Source organism: Oryzias melastigma, linkage group LG12 (assembly GCF_002922805.2).
Source record: "Oryzias melastigma strain HK-1 linkage group LG12, ASM292280v2, whole genome shotgun sequence".
NCBI classification, from domain to species: Eukaryota; Metazoa; Chordata; class Actinopteri; order Beloniformes; family Adrianichthyidae; genus Oryzias; species Oryzias melastigma.
The window spans coordinates 17,957,287-17,981,186 of NC_050523.1; the positions used below are offsets into that span (position 1 = coordinate 17,957,287).

A 23,900-nucleotide genomic window follows, 5' to 3' on the forward strand; every position below is an offset into this window, starting at 1 on the left:
TCCTTTTACAAAAATACATTTTGAGCCGCAGTGCATGCTGGGACACGTGACGCAATTCCGGAAACCTAGTGATGTTCAGTTTGTCTTGATCCGCACCTACTTTTATTCAACAAGTTGTGAAAACCAACCTGACTTTGTAAAGTTTACTTTTGAATATTTTTTCTGATCTTTTGTGATCGCCATGGAGAAAAAAAACGTGAATATTCGTCTGCAGCAAACTCCGACATTGCTGGAGTTAGCTCGGGCGCTAGCTAGCTAGCGGTGGCCACGACTGTTTAAAGGATGCTGATGGTATGGTGACCGACATCTTTGAGTTACAATTACTCCAAGTAAGCCACCTGTATCAAAGACAAGGCTCAGATCCAGACTGCATCCTCGTCTAAAGATAACATAGCCACAACTGTTAAAAATACAGCAATATCCTACCGCATTTTGTGGTTATCAGTGGTTGGAAAGACTGATGTGACGTTCTGTTTCGAGGTTTCGAGGCGTGTGTGGAGTAGTGGAGGAGGAGCTTCCGCGAAGCGCGTGTTGAGACCATTGACTGTAAAAATAATGGACTTTGCAAGCTATGTCCCCCATTGGAAATGCATTAGGTGTGTTTGAGATCCCCCAGCGCCTCGCCTGCATCGTCGGCGAGACTAAGCTGCTGCAGGAGGGGGCGGAGAAAGGCGCCTGAGATGAGGGTGAACGACGAGACTGTATGAGAACAAGGAGTTGGGGGTTGTCCTTAACATTCGGCTGAAAGTTAATAAGCCACTCCTCCTAGTATGATTTGTGCTGTTGTGTCTTTTATATTAATTTCTAACATATTTTAGAGTAAAACAGTTTTAAAAAATAGCTGCAGGATTCATTACATGTGCACTGTCCCAAATAAATACATAAAATTAAATTAAAGTTAAGTTTTAGAGGCAACCATAACAGATATGACCACAGATTATTTGAAATCTTGTTTATTTTTTCATTAGTGATTCACTACCTTCCAGAAAAAGTAAAACAATACACCGATATACACCAATTGGTGATCCATACCCATCCAAATCACTTCTGATCATGTTTTGTAAACATTTATTAAATAACTTTGGAGTATTGCTTAACATAAAGAGTTTTATTTTTTAATTCAGAACAACAGACTGCTTTTCAAGAGGACTGTCAGTCTGTCTCTCTGCACCTTTGGATATTACAATATTTAACAATTATTTTTTATTCACTAGTTTAATGTGATGTGGATATACAATTACATAATAATAATGTATGTAATTTACAAATGTCCCTTATAAAGATAATAGGCAACTATTTTGCTTTTTTACAGTTTGTTCAAAATAAGAAAGGTGGAATTTATTTAAAGAGATTCAAGCAAAACAGTTGTGGCTTTTTTTTTGAGGATCATGTTATTATTTCCTACAATTTTTTGTTATTTAGTTGAATATATGACTTAATATCACAGAGCTACTTCAAAAGAAAATAACAAACATCCCCAACAAAGGTCAGTTCCACACCTTGACTAGTAAATGATGCCCTCTTTACTTTTACCTAAAATATACGGGTATATATATATATATATATATATATATATATATATATATTTTAAGGATCAAATCAGGAAGATATATATATATAATCAAAAAATTAATAAAAATCTAATAATAATAATAAATTGTATTTATATGGCACCTTTCTTGATCCCCGAGGTCGCCTCACAGTACATAAGATAAATAAGTCTAAAAACACAACAATAATTCAACAATAACATTGCAATAAGTTAATAATGATGAACAATTATGTTTAATTTTATGCTTACTATTCATATTTAACCCTAACACTGTGAAAACAGCTCCCTATAAATAATTCAAAACTACCTAAAGTTTAAAAAAAAATTTAAATAAACAACATGGTAAAATAGTTTTACCAATAATTCCTATTTTAACAAAAACATTTCTAGTCACTAAGACTTGTTTTCTTAAATTATTTCTATTGTAAAACCTTTCCCGATAAGATTATTTTTCTTACAAGACACATTTTCCTTAAAACAATGTCCTTTTTATCTTCTTTAGATGACCTTTTTGCAGTTTTATTCCACAAAAGCAAACACTAAAATGTATTATTTTTAACCACTAAAGACTGGAAGTAACTTCATGTTCCTAAACCAGAAATGTATTAAAATTAGTTTCAAGAGTCTGTACTGTAATTATACAAACTTTTATTGTAAATTACCTCAATTTCCTGTTCTGTAAGTGAGTCTTAATTGCCTTTCTTTACAATATAGTCAGTGGATGCAATAAAGTTTTATAGTTATTGCCTCAGATGTCTGCACTGTATCTGAGATGCTGCAGAAGAGGTCAAAACAGTGACGAATGCGTAGTGACCTGTATAGCAGAATCTGTTTTGTTTCATCTCATATTGCAGCCCTGATGATGCTCTTTTACAACAGAAACCTTTGGATTTATCCTGAAAACCTGCATTCATTCTGGGATTTAAACATAGATTATGGTGTATTGTTACCCATAAAGCTTTTGGGAAAAAAAGCCATTTCTCATCACTCAATCCCAGCTGTGATGCCGTTTAAGCATTGAAAGTGTGTGATTTGGTCTCTGGTTTCAGGCTTTTAAGATGTTGCAGATAACACTTCTGTGCAGCCATCCTCTCAGGATACAGTTACTGCGTTTGTAGCAATGATTTATCCCCTGTGGAGTTCTGCTGAGGCTATTGAAACCTAAACAGCGTTGCAGGAGACGCACGCACACACATTCACGCTCGTACACTATCGGGATGTTGCCTGAGGGAGCATTTTGCCTGGTTAAAAGCTCTTTATGTGTCAGAGACTCCCCAACTGTCCCTCTGAGAGTCAGCTCAACAGTTCAGGTTACAATAGGACGGCTGTTTGATTGATGCAACTCTTCTCTTTTCCAGGTTCCAAACTGAAAGGATTATTTTAAAAATGAGCAAAAACATGTTTTGCATTTTTTTTAGCTCTGCGCTTTTTTGAAAACAGCTTGATGACACCAAGTGCTGAAATTCCGACATGAAGAGCCATTGAGCTGATCTCAAGGGCTTCCCCAGATGCATCTGCTCATTAGTGAAGAATAAAGGATTATTTAATTAGACGTCGGCACACCTTGTTGCCAGATTGCAGTCATGTTGTAGAGACAGAATTTCAGAATGAATTAAAGACCTCGTGGGATTTTGAATTCCACAAAAATCTAAAGTAAAAAAAGATTTTTATTGAAACATATTATATCCCTAACTGAAGGAATAAATAAATCGATTTTTCCTTTCAGCATTTCCTGCAAAGCCTTTCTTTTTGAGTTTTTTTGGCTTTGTGATCATTTCACTTTGAGGTTTCATTTGCGGTTTAATTTTTCATAACCAGCATAATCAGCGCCGAGCTTGTAAACATCAAAGCGTGTTGAGGTGTTATTGAATTATGTGTCATATTTAATGACATGTAATTTTAAAACCCAGCAGATTTTATAATACTAACATGATTTCTCTGGAGTTTAACTGCAGTTTGTTTGGATACTACACCGTTGTTTTTCATCTCGATGGTCTCAATTACTGCTTGTGTGAAATCCACTGGGTTGCTTTCTCTTCATGAAATTACTTTTGACAGTGAGATGTTTGCACCTGACATTATACTGGATCTTTATTGTTGCAGCGCCTTCTCCAGTAAGTGTGGTGAGGAAAGGACATACGGGAAAGAGCAGCATCGCCCTTTCCTGGGCAGAGCCGGATCGCCCCAACGGCATCATCCTTGAGTATGAGATCAAGTACTTTGAAAAGGTGAAAAACAAACAGATGGAAGCTTGTGTGCATTTTTTGGATATTTCATGTTTTTTGGACTAAGAAAGTCAGGAGTATAAGTTGCAGAAGCCAAAATAAATGCATAAAAAAGAAGAATCATAAAAGGCACATTATTGGAATAGATACCAGACCTAATATAAGCATACTTAAATCCATAAGAATAAGTATATTAGAGAAGAAGACATGTAGATAAAGTGGTACTTTGTGTAGTATGCTTTAAAGTGTCCTCCACTAAAGCCACCGTTTTGGACCTAAAATGTGCAATTTGATGCTTCAGTTTAGTTTCTGTGCCCTTCCTCTTCTTCCTCAGTTGTCATCTTTCCTTGGAAGGTCAGAGTACAGGTCCACAGGAGAACAGGGCGCAGTTTGTGGTCTGCTAATGGCCTCAGGCTTAATGGAAGAGACATTTGGCTGTGTTTAATCCCGATGTGGTTGAAGTGAAGAAACTGATCCTGACACACACACACACACACACACACAGGAATTTATGCCTGCATTTACCGCAGGCAGCTCAACCGCAGAGCAGACGGATATCTGAGCAATAGATCAATGTGTAGACAGTTTGACAGGCAAATCTGGTGCAATTCAGTATACACAAAAATGAAGCATGTAGAACATGAGAGTGATTTGGAGTAAGCGTCTATGTTTCTCTTGTTACAGGAGCAGGACTCCAGTTACACCATTATTAAATCCAAGGACACAGAGATGGTCGTAGAAGGCCTGAAACCCTCATCGGTTTACATTTTCCAGGTAAACAAATACTCAATTTCAAATATAACGATGTATTCATAAAATGTGAAATATCGCTCAGACACATCGGTGTTTATATTCCACAGGTAAGAGCCAGGACGTCAGCAGGATATGGTGCTTTTAGCCGGCGGTTTGAATTCCAGACAAGTCCTTACCGTGAGTAAAGCAGAGGAGAGCACGACCAACAATAGAAGCGAGGTGTGGGGGTTTTTCTGTGTGCTTTCTACATGTCTAATTTCCTGTCCTTTCTCTGGCAGTAACTGCCACCAGTGAGCGTGCTCAGGCCTCAATAATAGCAGTCGCCATCACGCTGGCTCTGGTTCTCCTGGCGGTGGTGGCTGGCTTCCTGCTCAGCGGTCGGTAAGGCAAAAACGCGCACAAAGCAATTTGAATAATGCTAATGTCTTTGAGTATTAACGCTTTTAAAAGAGGACAGTCATTCAGGTAGACTGTGCACACGCATATAATGATGTTTGAAGACTATGATACAAAAAAAAGCTAATTATTATGCAAAATTTAAATTTTAGATTGAAAAATAACAGAAGTTACTAAACTGAGTTTACACTATTTTAAAAACAATACCCATTAAGCATTAAATGGAATTTCCTAAAGAATTTGATTTTTTTTAATTATAAGATTTCTATTTCTTTTGACATCACAAGTTGTGTGGAATGACGACCTTATTTAGAATATTATGGCATATAAAGACAATAACAATGGACAGTAACAGCTTTGATCCAATCTTTTCTGTATGATCATGACACACAAGTTAAAACGTTTTTTGACTTATCTGGCAAAATAACTCAAAATGTTGTTTTTTTGCCTAAATTATACCAGTAAAAATAATATGTAGTATTATGGCTGTCCATACTTTTCCTAGTTGGGGATGCACAAAAGGAAAACCAGCTTGTCCTGCCTCTATTGTCCAGTAACAATGTATTATTTGTAAAGTTCACACCGACCTCCTCAATCCGCGTTCAAGCGAAGCCTTTCAATAAAAAGTCTTTGCAAACGTGTGTAAATACGCATTTTGGGCTTCAAAACTCTCACATTCAGAAATAGGCATGCAAGTTTCTAAGATCATTTCCGGGCTCTATGTCCAAAACACATTGAATACACATTGAAAGTTAAAGCGAGTGGAATTTTGACCAATCAGATACTTGGATTCGGTAGGGATGACGTCCTATTCAAAATGCAGAAATGCCAACTGTTTGGAAATTGATCATGAAGGAGAAATTAAGAACTGTGGTTTGTGACTGGCCAGAATTCCATGACACCAAATCTTTCGTTAATCTTAATGGAGCTGTGAAAGAAAACACCTGGAGCAAAATTCTGGAAGTTTTCCCCGCTTTGACATTCTCCGGTAACCCAACCTTAACATTAACAGTACTGTTCCACGTCTGGTACCATGTCCAGAACTGGTCTGCAGTCGGTACCGCATCCAGTACTGGTCCGTGTCTGGTACAGCGTCCAGTACTGGTCTGTTTCTGGTACAGCGTCCAGTACTGGTCTACATTCAGTACAGCGTCCAGTACTGGTCCAAGTTTGTCACCCCATCCAGTACTGGTCCGTGTCTAGTACAATGTCCAGTACTGGTCTGCATTTGTTAACACAACTAGTACTGGTCTGCATCCGCTACCATGTCCAGTACTGGTCCGAGTTTATAACCGCATCCAGGACTGGTCTGCGCTTGGTACCGTGTCCAGGACTGGTCCGAGTTCGTTACCGCATCCAGTACTGGTTCATGTCTGGTACCGTGTCCAGTACTGGTCCGAGTTCGTTACAGCATCCAGTACTTGTTCATGTCTGGTACAGCGTCCAGTACTGGTCCAAGTTTGTCACTGCATGCAGTACTGGTCCTTGTCTGGTACAGCGTCCAGTACTGGTCAGCATTCGGGACCGCGTCCAGTACTGGTCCAAGTTTGTCACCGCATCAAGTATTGGTCCGTGTCTGGTACAACGTCCAGTACTGGTCTGCATTTGTTATCACATCTAGTACTGGTCTGCGTCCGCTACCATGTCCAGTACTGGTCCGAGTTCATAACCGCATCCAGTACTGGTCTGCGCTTGGTACCGTATCCAGGACTGGTCCGAGTTCGTTACCGCATCCAGTACTGGTCCGTGTCCAGTATAGCGTCCAGTACTGGTTTGTGATTGTTGCCATATCTAGTACTGGTCTGGGTTTGATACCGTGTTCAGTACTGGTCTGAGTCCAATACCATGTCCAGGACTGGTCCACGTTTGGTACAGCGGTAACACGTTTTGTACCGTTATGCTTCCTGTACCAGGTTAGGATACCGTTGCGGTCGACATTCAGTACCAGCTTTCAGCCAGAGGTTGGGGAACCCTGGTTTAATTGGAAAAGCGAGAACGTCAAAAACCAACAAGTTGGGGACAAACAGAACATCAAAGTTTAACACGGAGAGGTCCTTAACCAAACGTCAATGAGTGACAATGGGAATGAGAATGTTGCTATGAAGATTATATTCTCCCCAACATTTATTTTTAAACATGATGTTAATGTAACCTAGTTAATAAAGCAAGGATTCTTGTATATAGAAGTATGAATAACATTTTCAGTGCCATGTTGCTGACATTTGGGGGTTTGTGCTTTTTTTTTTTTTAATTCCCAGACGATGTGGTTACAGCAAAGCAAAGCAGGATCCTGAGGAGGAGAAGATGCACTTTCACAACGGTCACAGTAAGTTTGTAAACCTGATGTCATTTTGCTTTTTTGTGCTTTTTTTATCTGCAAGATATTAATCTTACCTAAACTTTGTCCAATGATTGACATTTGTTCAGTTTATGAAACTTCTATAAAGATGAACATGTAAATCTGCCTTACCACTGTTGAGTAAGCAAACTACTCTTCTCTCACACAGTAGTGCATTTTTTTAAGTTTTTTTTAAATTTATTTTTTTATCTTCAACACATTCACAAGTGATGAATCATATTCATTGCTCAGTTTAGGATTGTATGAGTTAAAGAGAGATATATATTTTTTTTATTTTATAAAACTTTGCTATTTAGATTTTATGTATTTTTTTACTGTTGTTTTTTGTGTTTTGCCTTGTATTTTTAATCTTATTCAACACACCTGTTGTTGTTGTACAAAATTATATTTTTTAAAAGTAGTTAATAATCAATTAACCTGAAGTACACTAATATAAAGTAGACTTGCACATGTCTGGTCAATCCATAGATTTCTAACTGGAATCATAAAGCTTTCACCTTCAACATTTTTTATTTTTGAGAACAGAATGTGTTTTTTATGTTGTACTGTGAGTACTAGGCCAGATCAATGATACTAAAGGATTTTTAAATGTGTGTATTTTCTCTGCAGTAAAGTTTCCTGGAGTGCGCACTTACATTGACCCTTTGACCTATGAAGATCCCAACCAAGCAGTTCATGAGTTTGCACAAGAGATCGATGTCTCATCTATCTCCATTGAAAGGATTATCGGTGCTGGTGGGTAAAACTTGATCCTTGTGTGTTTAAGGGTGTTTTCACTGAAAAAGTCCGTTAGTCTGGACCGAGTTTCCTGAATTTGGTCCGGATTGAGTCCTGAACCTTGTTATTGGTCCGTATTCAGATACATTTCATTTTTGAACTAAAGCTTGTAGACAAAACTGGTTTAAATAGAATTATGCTCAATTTTCATGCATTTTAAAGACTAAATTTTCAAAGAAAATGCCAGAAAGTTTTGGTAAAGCAAAAGTCAAGCTAAGGGTTATTTTTTACTTTCTTTCATTTTTACAAGAGTTGTTGAAAAATTCTGCATTTGGTTTATTTTTGGCTTCAGGTGAGTTTGGTGAGGTGTGCTGCGGACCGCTGAGGCTGCCTGGAAAAAGAGAGATCCAGGTTGCCATCAAGACCCTGAAAGCTGGCTACACCGAGCAGCAGAGGCGGGACTTCCTGTGGGAGGCATCAATCATGGGGCAGTTCAACCATCCGAACATCATCCGTCTGGAGGGTGTGGTCACAAAAAGTAGGTCATCCTCGTGGTTCTGGTCATGTTCAAGTCAATGCCACTTACTCCATCCTCCCAGAGAGGCAGGCTTTCAATGTATAAACACTTATATGTATATTTGATATACAGAATATATAAGCTACAACTTTTTTAGCTTTCAAAATAAAATAAATAATAATTTTATTACATTTAAGGATGTTAAATTTTGTAGAGATTGCAGTTTGTCAATGAGTCAGTCCGCCTTAAGTAATGTGTATTTTTGTTACGGCTGAATGTTTTAGTGAAGATTAACTTACATTTATTTATAAAAAAGGCACTTTAAAGAGTTTTGGACTTGGTTTATCTCTTTTACAACTGCTGAAAATTATCATTTTGGAATGACGTAAAGATTTGTTTTAGGTCTTTTTGTGTTTAGTTAAGCTGGGTAGAACATAAGGGGGAGAAAAAATCAGCAAAAAATTGATATAATAATTCAAGTGTGAAAGTATTTATTTGTACTTTCTGGTATTTAACAAAATAATAATAAATCTCAGATAGGTCCTTTTCTCTCACATTTCATAAAAACATTTTTCTTAATCATTTATTTCAAAATAAAATGTTAAAATTGTTTTTTTTAATAAAGATTGTGCTTATTTTGCTCCTCAGGCAAACCTGTGATGATCATCACAGAATACATGGAGAATGGATCGCTGGACACTTTTCTTAAGGTAGGATGGGAGTTAAAAACATGTAAATGAAAGGTGACCTACCCCATCATGTCTATCAGTATTCTAGCTACAGGCTAAAACTCGCTAAGAATGAAGATGTGAGCATGATGTTTAGAATAAAACAGAAATAGTTATAAATATTTTCAGATGAAAAAAATGACTATAATTTCTTGTTTTGCAAGAGTATTTTAAATGCTGAAGCGTATGTTGTTAATTATCCTTTTTATTGAAAATAAATGTATTGTTTATCCAATCCACTGTCATAAAACATTTAACAATTTTGCAAAAAATAACAAACATCAGTCACAATTTTCTTTAACCACTGCGAGACCAGTGATTTTTTTTTCTTTTTTAGCTTTGCAGCATTAAAAGATGAAAGATTTAGCTGCAGGTGTGCGCACTGAACTGATTTTAACAGACTACAGAGTTGGAAGCCTTCCATCTCACCAAATGCGACATGGATTGCTTTCCAAAAGGCTTGAAAAAAAAAAAAAAAAAGGTGCACCTGGAGCCAGAACGCCTGGCTCACGTCTGAGCTATGAAGAACTGGATTTACAGGGAGAGTTAAGCTGTAATTAAGGGCATGCTGGGAAATTTATAAATGGACATATTTGTTTCCTCAGTGTGACATCCAAGTTTAAAAAATTAGTCTTGCAGTGTTTGACTGATAAAAGTTGAGTATCCACAAGTCAAGGATAAATAGCAGTACTTGAAAGTAATATTTCTCAATTCGAAGTAAAAAATATTCATACAATATTTACTCAAGTAGAAGTAATTGATGATGTAACAGCTTGAAGACATTTGTTACAGATGTATTCAAATAAAAAAAAGTTGTGGTTATACTGAGATTTCCAGATGTTGACGTTTTGAATTAACTGAATAAAAAAAGGAAGATTCATCTGTTTATCCTAGAAGCAAAGATTATACTTATGGGTGAAATAAAAAGATGTGTTGATTACTAAGGAGAAAACAACTCAATTTGGGTTAAACCTCGATTTTGGGTTGACAATTTTGTTCTGGTTTGATATCCGTTTTTGATAAAATAATAGGAAAAAAAATACATTTAAAGTGTATTTGTGACAAGTAACAATGAGTAATATATATATATATATTGATATATATATTTAAATATTTTTCTCTGGAAGCCTTAAGAAAAGCATGGTACACACCCTTTAATGAATATAAGAAATGTAGCACGAGATGCGTTTGTAAACATTTCCATAGGGATGCAGTAGAGATGCATTAATTCAATTTTCCCCATGATTTGGTTCAATAACATACTGCTTGGTTTTAAACCAAGGATTGTAGCATCTATACGGACCACTGATATTTACTGATATTTGAAACTTTCTTTTCTTCCGATGAAAAAAAACACCACTAAGTATGTTCCAATCTTGCAGTTTATGGGGGATTTTTTATAAATTAATGTTTGTATGCCACCATGCATCACTACTGCTTTATAGACATTATTAACACAAGGTTTGTTGTCTGTCTTTGAAATTTTAAAATCTTTCACCAGTAAAATGTATGTAGCTGTGCTGAAGCGTTCATCACCATTTGTTATACAGCGTTCCCTCATTTATCGTGGGGGTTACGTTCCATAAAAAACCCCTATAGGTGAAATCAGTGAAGTAGAATATCGGTGTTTCAAGGCTGTTAAACCCCTCACTACGCACTTTATACACTTTTCTCAAACAAACCTTTTACGCTTTTCTCTCAATGAAAGAAACCTTCAAAGGAAAATAGAATGAGAACAAACATCTGATTGTGTTGAAGGTTTATGTAGATTTGGCAAACTGAGCACATTCTGTCCTGACAATCAGGACACAGAATACAGCGGGCTGTAAAAAGAAAAAAGAAAAAAAAACACGCAAAATTATAGTGAAATAAATCGGCAACACAGCAAGACCACAGAAGATGAACCCCGATAGCAAAGGAACCCTATATTGTCAAAACTGAACAAAGTCGCCAAGACTTACAATGACCTTTGAAGATAAGTACCTTCCAATTATTTGGCAATACCAAGTTAATAGGCTATTGTGCATCTCTCAAGTCGTTGTACAAAAACGATTACCAGTAAAACAGGTACAGCATAATAATTCTCATTTAGGAAAAACTATGTTGCTGTTTACCTTCAGAGGTCGCTCAATCAGTAAAAGCTGATTCACATATTTGGCCTGGCAAATATTTTTATTCCTAATACTCTTCCTGACACAACCCTAGGTTTTATTTGGGCTTGGGACCATCAAAAGAAGAGTATTTCCTAATGACCCACAATGGATGAAGCTCATACCGCCCCCTGTAAATACTCAGTACAAATTTAACAGGAGTTATTTAGAGAAACGTAAATAAGTTAAGTTAGATAAGTTTAAAAACTGATGATAACACTAACAATAACAAATTAAAGGAGGTCTTTTCCCCTGAAGCTGAAAAGTAAACCAGATCAAGTCTTAACCGAACATGATCCCACTGAGGCCATCCAAAGGAGAACATGCTGTGAGACATTAAAGACTAACGGGGCCGTGGTCAGTGGAAACTGCTGACATGACTGTACGCTGTGCTTATGGCTATAAAACGAAATGGCAAAGGGGAGACAGAGGAGAATGGGGAACCAGCACGCAGGGAAGCGCAGAAAACTCTGTGAGGTAATTACATGGATGGCTGCTGTGCTTAGGGTGGTATAAATGACACAGCCATGAGGAAATCAAGGGCGGCACTGGGTCCCGGATTAGCTGTCACAGCTTTGGACAATGAACTCTGACCGCCATAACTCATCCCTTTGACTTAACATCTCATTTCCCTTGTAAGTGGGATGTTCTGTGAATAAATGGATGGCGAAAGTCGTTTCAAAAGTGAGGCTGAAAAAAAAAACCATTGAGGAAATCAGAGTTTTCTGCTACAGCTCTATGCCTGCTGTGAAAATCTGAATAGTGCATAAGTGGAAGGTTGGAGAGTTTACATTGGATGGGAAGGAGCTGAAGCTTAAGCTAACAATGAGAGCTGTCATAGGGAGAAGACTAAAGCTCCTTTCAAACAAGCACCGCTTCCATTAGTCTTTTGACAGCTGAGGGCATCAACTTCGTATCTGACTGAGCACCCCGGTGGTCGCACTGTAGCTACAGATACAGCTGCAGTGGGTGGAGGCTTCCCATTTCTCAAATTAGATCTTGTTTTTGCACATGCATCAAGTAAACAGTTTATTATTTAACATAAATGAGCTTTTCTAAGCTCAGTTTGGCAGCTTCGTCTCTGCTGTACCTGAAATTAAAACAACGCTAAACTTAATTTAATGCTTCAAACATTAATAGTTTTTTTTATTTGTGTGTTTTGTCCATTTTGGAAATGTTTAAACATTTATTGCCAGTTATTTTATTTTTCTGTTTTTTTATCCAATGTTTTGCTTCTTATACAAAGCAAAAAAGTTCCTGTTAAACAATTTACTATGAGCTATACAAAGACACGCTTACAAATGATACTTGAGTAAGAAAAATGAATCATTGGACATTTAAGAGGTTTAGTACAAGTAGATGTTTTTAAAGTGGGGTATATGAATAATGTTTTTGCAATCATAATTTATAATCCCTTTTTAATATAGTTATTATTAATATCAGTGTATACATAGTAAATTATGCAAAGATAAATTAAAATATATATGTTTGGTGCTTTATGTCCTTTACAGAAAAACGATGGCCAGTTTACGGTAATCCAGCTGGTTGGTATGCTCCGCGGCATTGCATCGGGCATGAGGTACAATAGTCATGACTAATTTTACTATTTGTAATGTCTATGTTAAATCCTCATTATGCTCTTTTTTTGCTTTGATAAATGCAGATATCTGTCTGATATGGGCTACGTTCACCGAGATCTTGCAGCACGCAACATCCTTGTGAACAGCAACCTTGTGTGTAAAGTGTCTGACTTTGGGCTGTCCCGAGTCCTGGAAGATGACGCAGAGGCGGCATACACCACTCGGGTGAGACTGTTTTCTTTATTTAACTTTCAATTTAAAAAAATGTACTTCTATTAAGACTACTAGGAACTATGGCAGTAGGAGTATGGCAATACGGTACGTATCTTACAATACGATACATATTGCGATATGTCCCAAGATTGTAATAGTACAACTTTTCACTTTTCGGTAGTAATCCCAAGTAAAAATGAAGCAGAAAAAGTATCATATCAACAAAATCTGCGATTTTGACTGAACATTTAACACAAGCTGGTTCTCGCAAGATCTTGTTGTTGTTTTGGTCATGATGTAGAGGTGCTAAAAGAGTCTCACTATGATATGCTGCCAACTAGTGGTCGGTGGGTTTAGGTGGAAAACAATAGTAAGACACTAAAGGACACTCATGAATAACTCATAAAATATTATCTAATCAAAAAAATATTGCGATATATCGCCGGATCGATTTTCCCCTACACCCCTACCATGACTCTTTTATTAGTATTGGAATACATATTGTATTGCGATATGCGTCTCAATATTTGATACATAACTAGCAGTTGGGGGTTTAAGTGGAAACAAGAGTCAGATGCTGAACTACGTTTCTTCATAAAAAATTAACTTATTATTGTCTTGTGAGCCTTTTAAATCGATACAAATTAAATATTGCGATAAATATCAACCAATCAATTTTTCGCTTTAAAATATGATCGGAGAGTGTTAAAAACGATCATTATGAAACTTAGGTGGGAAAAACAGCAAAACGAGACGTACAAGTCTGTGCTCATGCAGTGAAACGTATCTAACAGCAGGCTTTAAGCTGAGCTGCACATCCTCGGCTGAGCAGGGCTCTGTCAGCCACAGTCGAGCAGCTTTCTCCAGGAAGAAGGCTGATTATTACTCGGCTCACTCTCCACAACACTCAATTAGCACAGAGTCTTGGTGCTCTTTTTATTTATTTCTTTTTTTCTGCCATGCTCACATCTCCTCTTGCTTTCTGTCACTATCAAGCTTTCCTTCCCTGACAAGTGCGAATAACAATATTCACTTCCTCCCCATAATCAGACCCCGAGAAATCCTGCTGCTGTCTTCATCAGCACTGCGTGGAGATAATTTCACATCGACTGAGAGCACATGTTCCTGTCAAACACGACAGCCTGGCTGAGAGCTTGTTTAAACCTGGGCAAAGAAAGCACAGTGATTTGGATAATGATAGTCAGTGGAGCTCTCAGGTCGGCTGCAGATTTGTCAAAGAAAGTGAAACTTTTCATCACAGACGTTTCACCATCAACACAAAAGAAGCATCTTCGTATTTTTAAAGTTTAGCTCACGTAACCAATCAGAATATTTTATTGATCCTACATTTCTAGAGTGAATCTTTGTCCTAGTTTGTCAATACTTTTGATTATTAAGGCCACTGTCTGTAAAGACGATATTGTTTTTACAGTTGGAACAATTTCTGCACCTTTGAGTGAAAATTTGACCAAAATCTCACCGAAATGTGCACACACCTAGTACCCTCCCCCTAAGACAATGACATCACAGCAAGCAAAACTGTAAAAAAAAATGTATGGGCCAAAAATCCCTTATGCAGCCCAAAAAAAAAAAAAAAAGGGAAAATACACAAACGAAAACCCAAATACATGTGTTGGGATAGCCATAAGAAGTTCTGAAATTACAATGGGATGAGTTGTTGATTCCCTCGTATGGGAAAATTAACCTTTTGTTTGACCAATTTCCCACACATGCCGCCAGCTTATCTCTACAATAAAGTTTCGTCAACCTTTGAGGCAGCCATCTTGAATTTTTACAAAAAACACTTCTAGTACCAGATAAAATAATGAAAGTTATTTAAAGTTTAGGTTGATTTATTATTGAATAATATTCCTTTCTGTTTGTATGCCTATTAATGTTAAAAATTTACATTTTAAAAGTTTAAAAGTTTTAACAATTTTGTTTTTTTATGTATTCAATAAATGTTTGTCTTGTTCGGCCTGCAACCTACTGTGTGTTTTGGATTTTTTTGCCCCCTTTTTATTGTGTTTGACACCCCTGCTCTAGAATGCCATTCGCTTATTTGTTTCTCCAAACAGTACCTTCTCCAATTCATGCCAACATCGATATTTTTCATTAGAGGCTCAGTGCTCTGGGTTTTAAAGTTTGGATGAAGTCTTCATAAAAACTTTCCAATTTAGAAATGGAAAAGTTAAAAGCTGTCAACGCCTGAATTTATTTCCAGGCGTTGACATTTGCTTTTATGTAGATGCTAAATTCAAGTAGATGCTAAATTCAAGCAGAAATGGTTTGATGTTTTCTAACAATAGCAGGTGTCTCAAAGGGTTAACCATTTTTAGATTGTTGGGTTTTGATCAATACTAGATTTGTCTTAAAAAATGTCTCATAGGTGCTTCAACGTAACTGAAGATGTGAGGAAATAAATAAAAAATAAACATTACTCTTAAGTAAAAGATGATAAAGCAATTCATTATCTCCACTTTCTTGCATATGGGTGTAATAAAATATTTTTTTTTTGTTTAATGTAATAAATATATTTTGTTGTGTTGATTTAAAATGGAAGAAACTCAATTGACTGTCACTGAATTATATTCCAGGGTGGAAAAATTCCCATTCGCTGGACGGCTCCAGAGGCGATCGCCTACAGGAAGTTCACGTCAGCCAGCGACGTCTGGAGCTACGGGATCGTCATGTGGGAGGTCATGTCGTATGGAGAAAGACCATACTGGGAGATGTCCAATCAAGATGTAAGTTCTTGAAATAATGAAACCCACAAAATACAGCTGCATTTTTTTAAAAGCAAGGAAAATGTTACATAAATTATAGCAGTAACTTTTAATTTATTTACATTTTTTAATGCAGAAACAGCAATTATTTACATTAAACATGTTTAATCGTCAGAAATGGTCATTCCTGCACCTGGACTCTTTTTCTAATAAATTCTACCTTGTAAATATGTGGAACATCAGGTTTAAATTGATTTAAAAAATGTAAGAATGTCTCAAGAAAAGAAAAATGCTCTTCACACTGTTCAAAAACTTTTAGCACCGATTATGACTTATTTGTTTCTTTGGTTCAGAAGAGCCAACTTCCTGCTACTCTTTCTTAAAGGGTAACCAAACTCTAAATCCACTTTTTTTGACTGTTGATCGCTATAAATTGGGCTTTAAAAGTGCTGTGGAGTCAGCCTCTAACTTACCTGTTTGGTTACCCTTAAGGTGGTCTGGTGCAATTGTTCTCCGATTTTTATTCCCCGTTATTCATTTCAGTCCTCTTCTTTAAAACTTGAGCATTTTAAAGTGTTTTTTTATTTTATTTTTTTACATGGACCTATGAAAACTTTGCATTGAAAGAGACAGTACTTGCAATTTCTGAATAAAAAAGTTTTAAAAAAAGAAAAAGGAAGATGAAAAACTACTTCCACAGAACATATCAAACTGTTTTAGAAAAGAGATGGGGAAGAACAACACAAAAGCTATGAGAATTTCTACCTGTGGTTGTGGAATCCCATGGAGCAAAGTCTCAAAATTAGTAAATATGTGACACATTAAAAAAATGTAAATATGTAAATTAGAAAATGGAAATCCTAATGGGACAATGAATGGAAAATCACAACTTCATGTCATTATTTGATGCTTTTTTTTCTTCAATTCTTTCATGATTAAGTGAATGATTTAATATATTTAATATGTAAAACTGCATGCATAAAATTTAGTACAAAAAATGATTAATAATAATAATTAAGTTAACTATAAAATCACTTTTTAGCCATATTGGCTCATTTTATGGAGATATTTACATTTATTGCTTATATACTGCAATGTTTTTGTGTGATTTTCATCCTGTTTAACCCCTTCAGTAGCAGATTTCTACCGTTTAGACTCGTTTATGTCAAAACATTCACACTCATGCCACGTTTTGGGACCTTGAGGACCCCTTTTTGGACAGAGGCCACCTGAGGTCTAAAAAGAGTTAAATGACCCACTGTCTTCAGCTTTTAGACTCCCGCCTCCTTGGTTATTACACTGCCCGTCTCAAAGGCTTGAGATGGGTAGAGGAGCAGAGGAGACGGGGATGAGAGCAAAGGAGAGGAGAGACATTTCATGTTTAATTGAAAGCGTTATGCCAGCTTTCCTCTGATCTGCACAAGAAAGCACAGACTCTCACATTCTGTCTCTAAGCCGTCTCCTCCACTCTCCCCGTCTCCTCAGCTCTCCCTCTTGTCCTCCCTTGTCTCTCACAAACTGCCACTCTTCTTCCCGGGCTCCCGTCTGTCCGCTCTTTTCGCTCTCCGTCTCTGATCTCTCCACCCTGCCAGTACGCTGAGATTACTTCCTCTTCCTCTCAGCAGGATGATGATTTGATACTCTGCTTCTCTTGGAAGCTTTAGTTTATGAAAGCACGCATGCATGTGGATTGCTGTGGGTCTTTTGTGTGAATTTAAAATGGGTAAATACTGCCGTGAACTCAGCAAATCAGGTCCAAGACAAGGCTAAAAACTCCAGCTTCTTTTCCGCTGCAGGGAGGAAAAGCAGAACTTTATTTTATTATTTATCAATCTCTGTAAACTGTCCTTAAATAAAGAGTAGAAGTAAATTCAGAAGGTTACAATTTTTATAGAAAAAAAATCTGATTTATACCTATATACAGTATTTCTACAAGAGAACTATAAGGTATTTTAGTGTTGTGTCATATTTTTAATCCATATAAATCTTTGCTGTCTGTCTGCAGGTAATAAAGGCCGTAGAAGAGAGCTACAGGTTGCCAGGTCCCATGGACTGCCCTGAGGCCCTCTATCACCTAATGATGGACTGCTGGCAGCATGAACGCACCAACCGTCCAAAGTTTGATGAGATTGTTTGTCTACTAGACAAACTTATCCGTAATCCCAGTTCCTTAAAAAAGCTGGTCAACTCCTCTCATAGGTATGAAGGAAAGGTTTTTTTTTGTTTGTTTTATATTCAAGCAAATTCCATTTTTAAAGGTTTGAAACATATATTTTACCCAATATATCTATTCCACTGCATCTTTATCCTAAAGGAAAAACGTATTAGCGGGGGTTAAAAAAAAATCCAAATGTCCCATATAAGATATTTTTAACAGTTTTTCAAGAAATCTTAATTGTCAGATCACTAAATTATCTTTACATTTTTGTCCAACCTTCTTGTTTTACTTTTTGATGTTTCTGCTTTTAAATAGGAGCTCAATCTTAATCTTAAACTTAAATAAAAACAATTTCTAAGTAGAATAAAGCAAAAGTAATAAAAAAAAAAATCTTTAGCATACTAGGATACTATTACTTTTTTTGCGATTAATTAATCATGACATGTATTTATTTAATAGAATAAATCTATTTTTAATGCATTTGCTGTGAAAAGCAGCATTTTGAGGTAATTTCATTTTATTTTGTGATATTTCGTCACAGAAAAGATCAAAATACAACTAAAAAAGTAGTTTTATAAAGTTTTTCTATTCTAACAGACTTCCAACCTTTACTTTTACACAACCAAGAGGTATTACTTTCAATCTTAAAGAATTAGAGAGAAAAAAAAAACAAGAACAAAACATCAAGTTCAGAGTGCTCAAATTTAACACTTCAAAACAGTAGGAACACTTTTCTAATCAATCTAAAAAATATTGACCATAAACTTCTTATTAATGCTATAATACATATGTTGACATACCTTATTCAACAGTTTACCTTGTGTTACTTTCGTTGACATACTTTATTTCCACCAAATTTTACCAAGTTTAGTAATGTTTTTCCTTCTAAATTAAGAATTTTTTTGACTCATTTGAATATTTTAAAGCTTTTTATTTTCTTTTGGATTACATTTGAGTATTCTGAAGGAGACAAAGCCTAAATTTTTAAGGTGTTCAGCTCTTCATCAAGTATAAATAGTGTTATGTGACAAAATAACTGAATGTAGATGAGTATTGTCACTAAGTGCTGCTTGTTAGAAAATGAGCATTTTTCTGTTTATTTGGTATTCCTCTGTGAAAAAGGGGAATTGCACCAGTGCATAATAGTGTGGTTTATAGTAGTTATTTATTCTAAGACCTCCGGAAAATATATATATTTATATAGGCCAAGACAAACTTTGTTAGTTAAATTCAATATTCACAAAAAAAGAGCAAGCCTAATAAGTCAGCACTGTATCTAACAGGCATGTGTTAACCTATGAAAGTTAAGAATAAAGGTATGCCAGCAGGATCAGTTCCCATTCCATGCCAGCCTCCTGTTCCTGCTGCAGCGAGGAATATTTTGTTAGTTCTGTGAATATTTTTCTTTGATAGCATGAGGTGCTCAATTTGTCAGCACAAAGAGGGAGCTGAATGACAAATGGTTTGAGGGGAAAAGCATTTGCATCTTTGCGTGATACGGCTCAACCAGCATTACCAGTGAAGCCTGTCAGGTGACTGCTGGGACTGTTAAATTCAACTATTTTTTCATATTTTATAATGTAAGCTTGTTTATATGTCTTTTTCTTTTTATATATTGCTTTTTTTGAACTCTTTCTTGTCTGTTTTCCAGAGTGTCCAATCTTCTGGTGGAGCACACCAGTGCAGATGGAGACTGTGGCACTCAAAGCCAGACTGTAGGAGAGTGGCTTGATTCCATCAAAATGGGGCGTTACACTGAACTCTTCATGGAGGCGGGCTACTCTTCCATGGAAACAGTGACACAGATGACCTCTGAGTAAGAACACGTACATGTATCAAATATTCCCATCTGAGCCCTGCTTTACCTATGCCACACTGAGTTTGAAAATCAAATATTCTAAGTACTAATATACAACAAATAAAACATTTAGGAGTTTAGCCTTTTATAATACATTTTTTTTCATCAAACCTGTTTTTCTCATGTATGGTGTTGTTTATGTGATGTTTTCTAGAGATCTGCGGAGAGTGGGGGTGAACTTGGCTGGACATCAGAAAAAAATTATCACAAGTATTCAAGAGATCCGAGTTCATATGAACAACTCCACTGTAAAAATCTGATGCATTTGTGCAGCCATGCACACACTTCCATGCATTCATACATGCACAAAACTACAATATATGGACCTAGTATGTAATCAAAGAACTGTTGGACCTAGAACGGCTTGGCATATTTTTGCAGATAAAGAGTGTCCGTTGGATCTGCACTGGATTAACCGCATTTTAGTGGTTTGGGTGTATGTACAGTCGCCTGTGTTGTCACTGGAGATTTCTGACATTGCAGCGCTAAAACCAAACTGAACTGGTGCTACTTGGAGGAACGTGGAAGGTGAGCTGAACTGTACTTAAGGAACATTCTAATCTTTCCAATAGTTATTTGTTTGCATCCTTTTTTTTGCAATAATCCATTCTGTGCAATGATTTGACATTTGGTGATGAACCATGACACAAAGACCAGACACTTAGCTCATCGCCTCTTGACTCTGGAGTTGAAGTTTCATGTAAAGCACTTAATCTGAACTTTTCAGCCTGTCTCAGGTGAGCTTGGATGAACTCTTATTATTTTTTTTTTATTTTTCTGTGAAGTTTAATTTTCTATCAGGAGTTGATGAGGTGAAAAACTTAAATCACGGTCTACAAATTAGACCAAGAACAAGATCTAGATTTTTGTTAATCTTTTCTTATTTTGGCTGAAAGTTTTTACAAAACTGTATCTGAAACGAGCAGAACTCAAGGATGATCAGAAATGTTGATTTTTAGGATTTGGAACATAAAGCAAACACTCATGTTTTAGTTGATTGCTGTATTTTCTCCTCCCATAAATTTATTAATTTGGAACATCTATTTCAAAATTATTACATCCTTCACCTGCAATAATATAGATGGATTTTTTTAAAGGAAATCTGGAGCAGGAACAATCATTAGCTTTTCTAAAAAACATAAATTACAGTTTATTACTCCTTCTGAAGCTGCGTTCACACTGAACACAATTTGTGTGGCAGAGCCATCTAATTTCAAAGTTATATCAATGTACAGACAAGACCAGAGGTCCTGTGGAGTGATATAAGCATCGGGCGTCGTGCGTTGGTCCAGAAGCAACGCAATTTGAGCGAGATGGCACGCCATGTCCCGAGATCAAAATCTGAGTTTTGGAGTTGTAGATGCGTTGCGTGAACCAACCAAAGGGACTCTGTCTTGGGCATGTCACATATTTACTCACACAATCAGTGGATGGAGTCTTATTTGCACCAAGACAATATCAAAAAGGTCCTCTAATTTTAGTTTTTTCTTTCCCCTCCCTTGACTGATGCGGGACAGCAAGGCATCAAACTGGATCACAGAGAGATGGAAGTACTGCTGAAAGCGGCCATCATTCAGACACAGCTCTTGCAGTAGACGGTGAACCTCACTGCACTGGGAAACGCATTGTCTCTCCCAACTCATCAAATATGGACGTATGGTTTCGGCCTCCTATGCATTACTTTTTTGACGTTTTGGGTGTCCCCAACTTGTCATTTTTTTTAAGCGCTTTCTGTTCCCATTAAATCCCAACCTCCGGGACACTAACTGGTACCGGTCTGAGGGCGACTCAGGGGTCCCCAATCCCCAGACCCATGCCATAACCTGGTACCAGTACCCTAACCTGGTGCCGGTACTGTGTCCTGAGGGTTAGGAACCTGTGATTTAATGGGAACAGCCAGCAAGTCAAAAAAGAGCAGTTGGGGACACCAAAAACTTCAAAAAGTGATGCAGAGGACGTCTGAACCATACATCCATATATGATGAGTTGGGAGTGAGAATGTGTATTACTGGGAGAGTCTGAATGATCTCCTGTAACCCAGACATGGAGATGTGATTACCAACACTTTTGCAGAACTTAAAAAAAAATAAAAATAAATCAAATCTCCTACGTCTCTTCCATGCAACGTGATTGAGATATACACAGACACTGCTCCATGTTGTGCCATCCCTGGAGTATCAAGTTTATTCATACATTTTTGGACAAGTGTGAAGCAACAATTTCGTTTCGGTCCAACTATAGCGGGGTCCCCAAACTACGGCCTCCACATCTGGCCCGACCCCCAAACACTATCAGAGACGCATGATTGTTTTTTTTTTCTATGTGGCCGATCTAGAGCCACAAAGAACGTGGATTTCTTTCCACATTTCTGCAGTCTGAATTGTGACCGGAGAGGATAGACTATTTATTGGTTTAATTTTTGAAAATATTTTAGTATTATTTTTTTCTTTGAAGATTATAGAAATGAATTAATTAAAAGTTGGTAATGTGTGGGTTTGTGGAAAACCATAAATGTTAAGTTTCAGGACCCTTGAATTAGAGGCGGCTGATGGGAAAATTTGATGCACAGATTGCGTTTGGTGTGAACACACTATTTGGATGTCAGGTGATCTTTTCTTTGGTAATGAAAACAGAAACAATATCACTATTTTATTGAATAATCCACAAGGATTTATATAAGTATCATTATTGGTTAGAAAACTTTTGTCCTCCTCAGATAACACTACTGCAGGCTTGTACTCTTACCTGCCACTCCACAAGAAACTTTACATGAAAACAGGACTGCTGATACAAGAAGGCAATATTGACCAATTTGAATATCATTTAATTATTGTACATGTAAAAAAGAAAATATGTGGACAGTTTTTTTTTTTTGTTTATACTCTACATGCATCTCCACCTACATGTAATTCATGTATATAATGTAATATATATTTAAGCAGGGAGCATTGTTTTTCTGTCTACTGTCATGTGGACAAGTTGGTATTAATCATGCATCTCAGAGTAGTACACTTGAGTAAAATAGTGATAAATATTTTTAAAAATCTGCACTTCTGCAAGTCATGATTGGACCTCTCTGTGGGGGCAGCCAGCACATTTGCCCCCACGTCAGGGTCCCCAAGACGATATGCAGAAAGGGTGGACGTTCATCCTCAGTTGTTGGTGATTGTGTTGCTTTCTAACGTTTTGTACAAAACCAACAAATATTCTGACTTGCCATAAATGAGATAGCTGGACACATGCTCTGCCTCTACAGAGAAGGGCTTTTTTGCCCTTGGGGTAAATAGATGGTTCAAAGGTTAATATTGATGTCAGTAATCAAGCCTTGTGCTTCTTTTTTTTTTCCTTTGGTATGGAATCACATCTAATCTGTGCTTTAAAAAAAAATGTAAACCACTTTCAAACAGAAACTTTCTCTCTTTGCAGATGATGGTATATTCTTAGTCAGTATACTGGAGTTTTGGGGCTTAAAGGTAATCATGGAGGTATGAAGGTAATCATTTCACTATATGAAAAGCACAGGAAAAGAATGTAAGGTTATGAAGGGGCATTTTACTTTTAAATGAGTTGGGTGTCGATGGTAGTAACTTGTTTTTTTTTTTTTTTTTTTTGCCTGATCTCAAGATTATACTTAAAGACTGAATGTAAAATGATCACACCACAAGAGTTACTAAGAGGCAACATTTTCTATTTGAGTCAAACTTTGGCTACAATATAAATTTCTGCATGGCCACTGGACTTTACAACCCTTTAGACCAGGGGTGGGCAAACTACGGCCCGGGGGCCAGACGCGACCCATCAAGCTATTTAACCTGGCCCACCAAAAAGGAATAAATTATGACCACAACCCTTAAAATTGCTTTTTTTTCTGTCTGTTTCTCTTTTTTAAACATTCATGTTTTTTCCGAGTCCAACACTCATTTTTCTGATCTTTCTAACATCATTATACAGGGAGTGCAGAATTATTA

At 36.7% G+C, this 23,900-nt stretch overlaps 1 protein-coding gene across 1 annotated transcript in view; it reads left to right on the plus strand.

Annotated features, from left to right (window-relative positions):
- LOC112163111 (ephrin type-A receptor 5) overlaps positions 1-23,526 on the plus strand; it is a 67,721-nt gene extending 44,195 nt beyond the window's left edge. The window contains exons 6-19 of the mRNA XM_024299280.2: positions 3,656-3,780; positions 4,462-4,551; positions 4,638-4,707; positions 4,809-4,911; positions 7,185-7,252; positions 7,895-8,020; positions 8,355-8,540; positions 9,168-9,229; positions 12,909-12,976; positions 13,061-13,202; positions 15,788-15,937; positions 17,922-18,115; positions 19,726-19,890; positions 20,087-23,526. Coding sequence (XP_024155048.1) covers positions 3,656-3,780; positions 4,462-4,551; positions 4,638-4,707; positions 4,809-4,911; positions 7,185-7,252; positions 7,895-8,020; positions 8,355-8,540; positions 9,168-9,229; positions 12,909-12,976; positions 13,061-13,202; positions 15,788-15,937; positions 17,922-18,115; positions 19,726-19,890; positions 20,087-20,192 — 1,655 coding nt within the window. The 3' untranslated portion in view covers positions 20,193-23,526. The remainder of the gene's footprint in view (positions 1-3,655; positions 3,781-4,461; positions 4,552-4,637; positions 4,708-4,808; positions 4,912-7,184; positions 7,253-7,894; positions 8,021-8,354; positions 8,541-9,167; positions 9,230-12,908; positions 12,977-13,060; positions 13,203-15,787; positions 15,938-17,921; positions 18,116-19,725; positions 19,891-20,086) is intronic.
- The last annotated feature ends 374 nt before the right edge of the window (positions 23,527-23,900 follow it).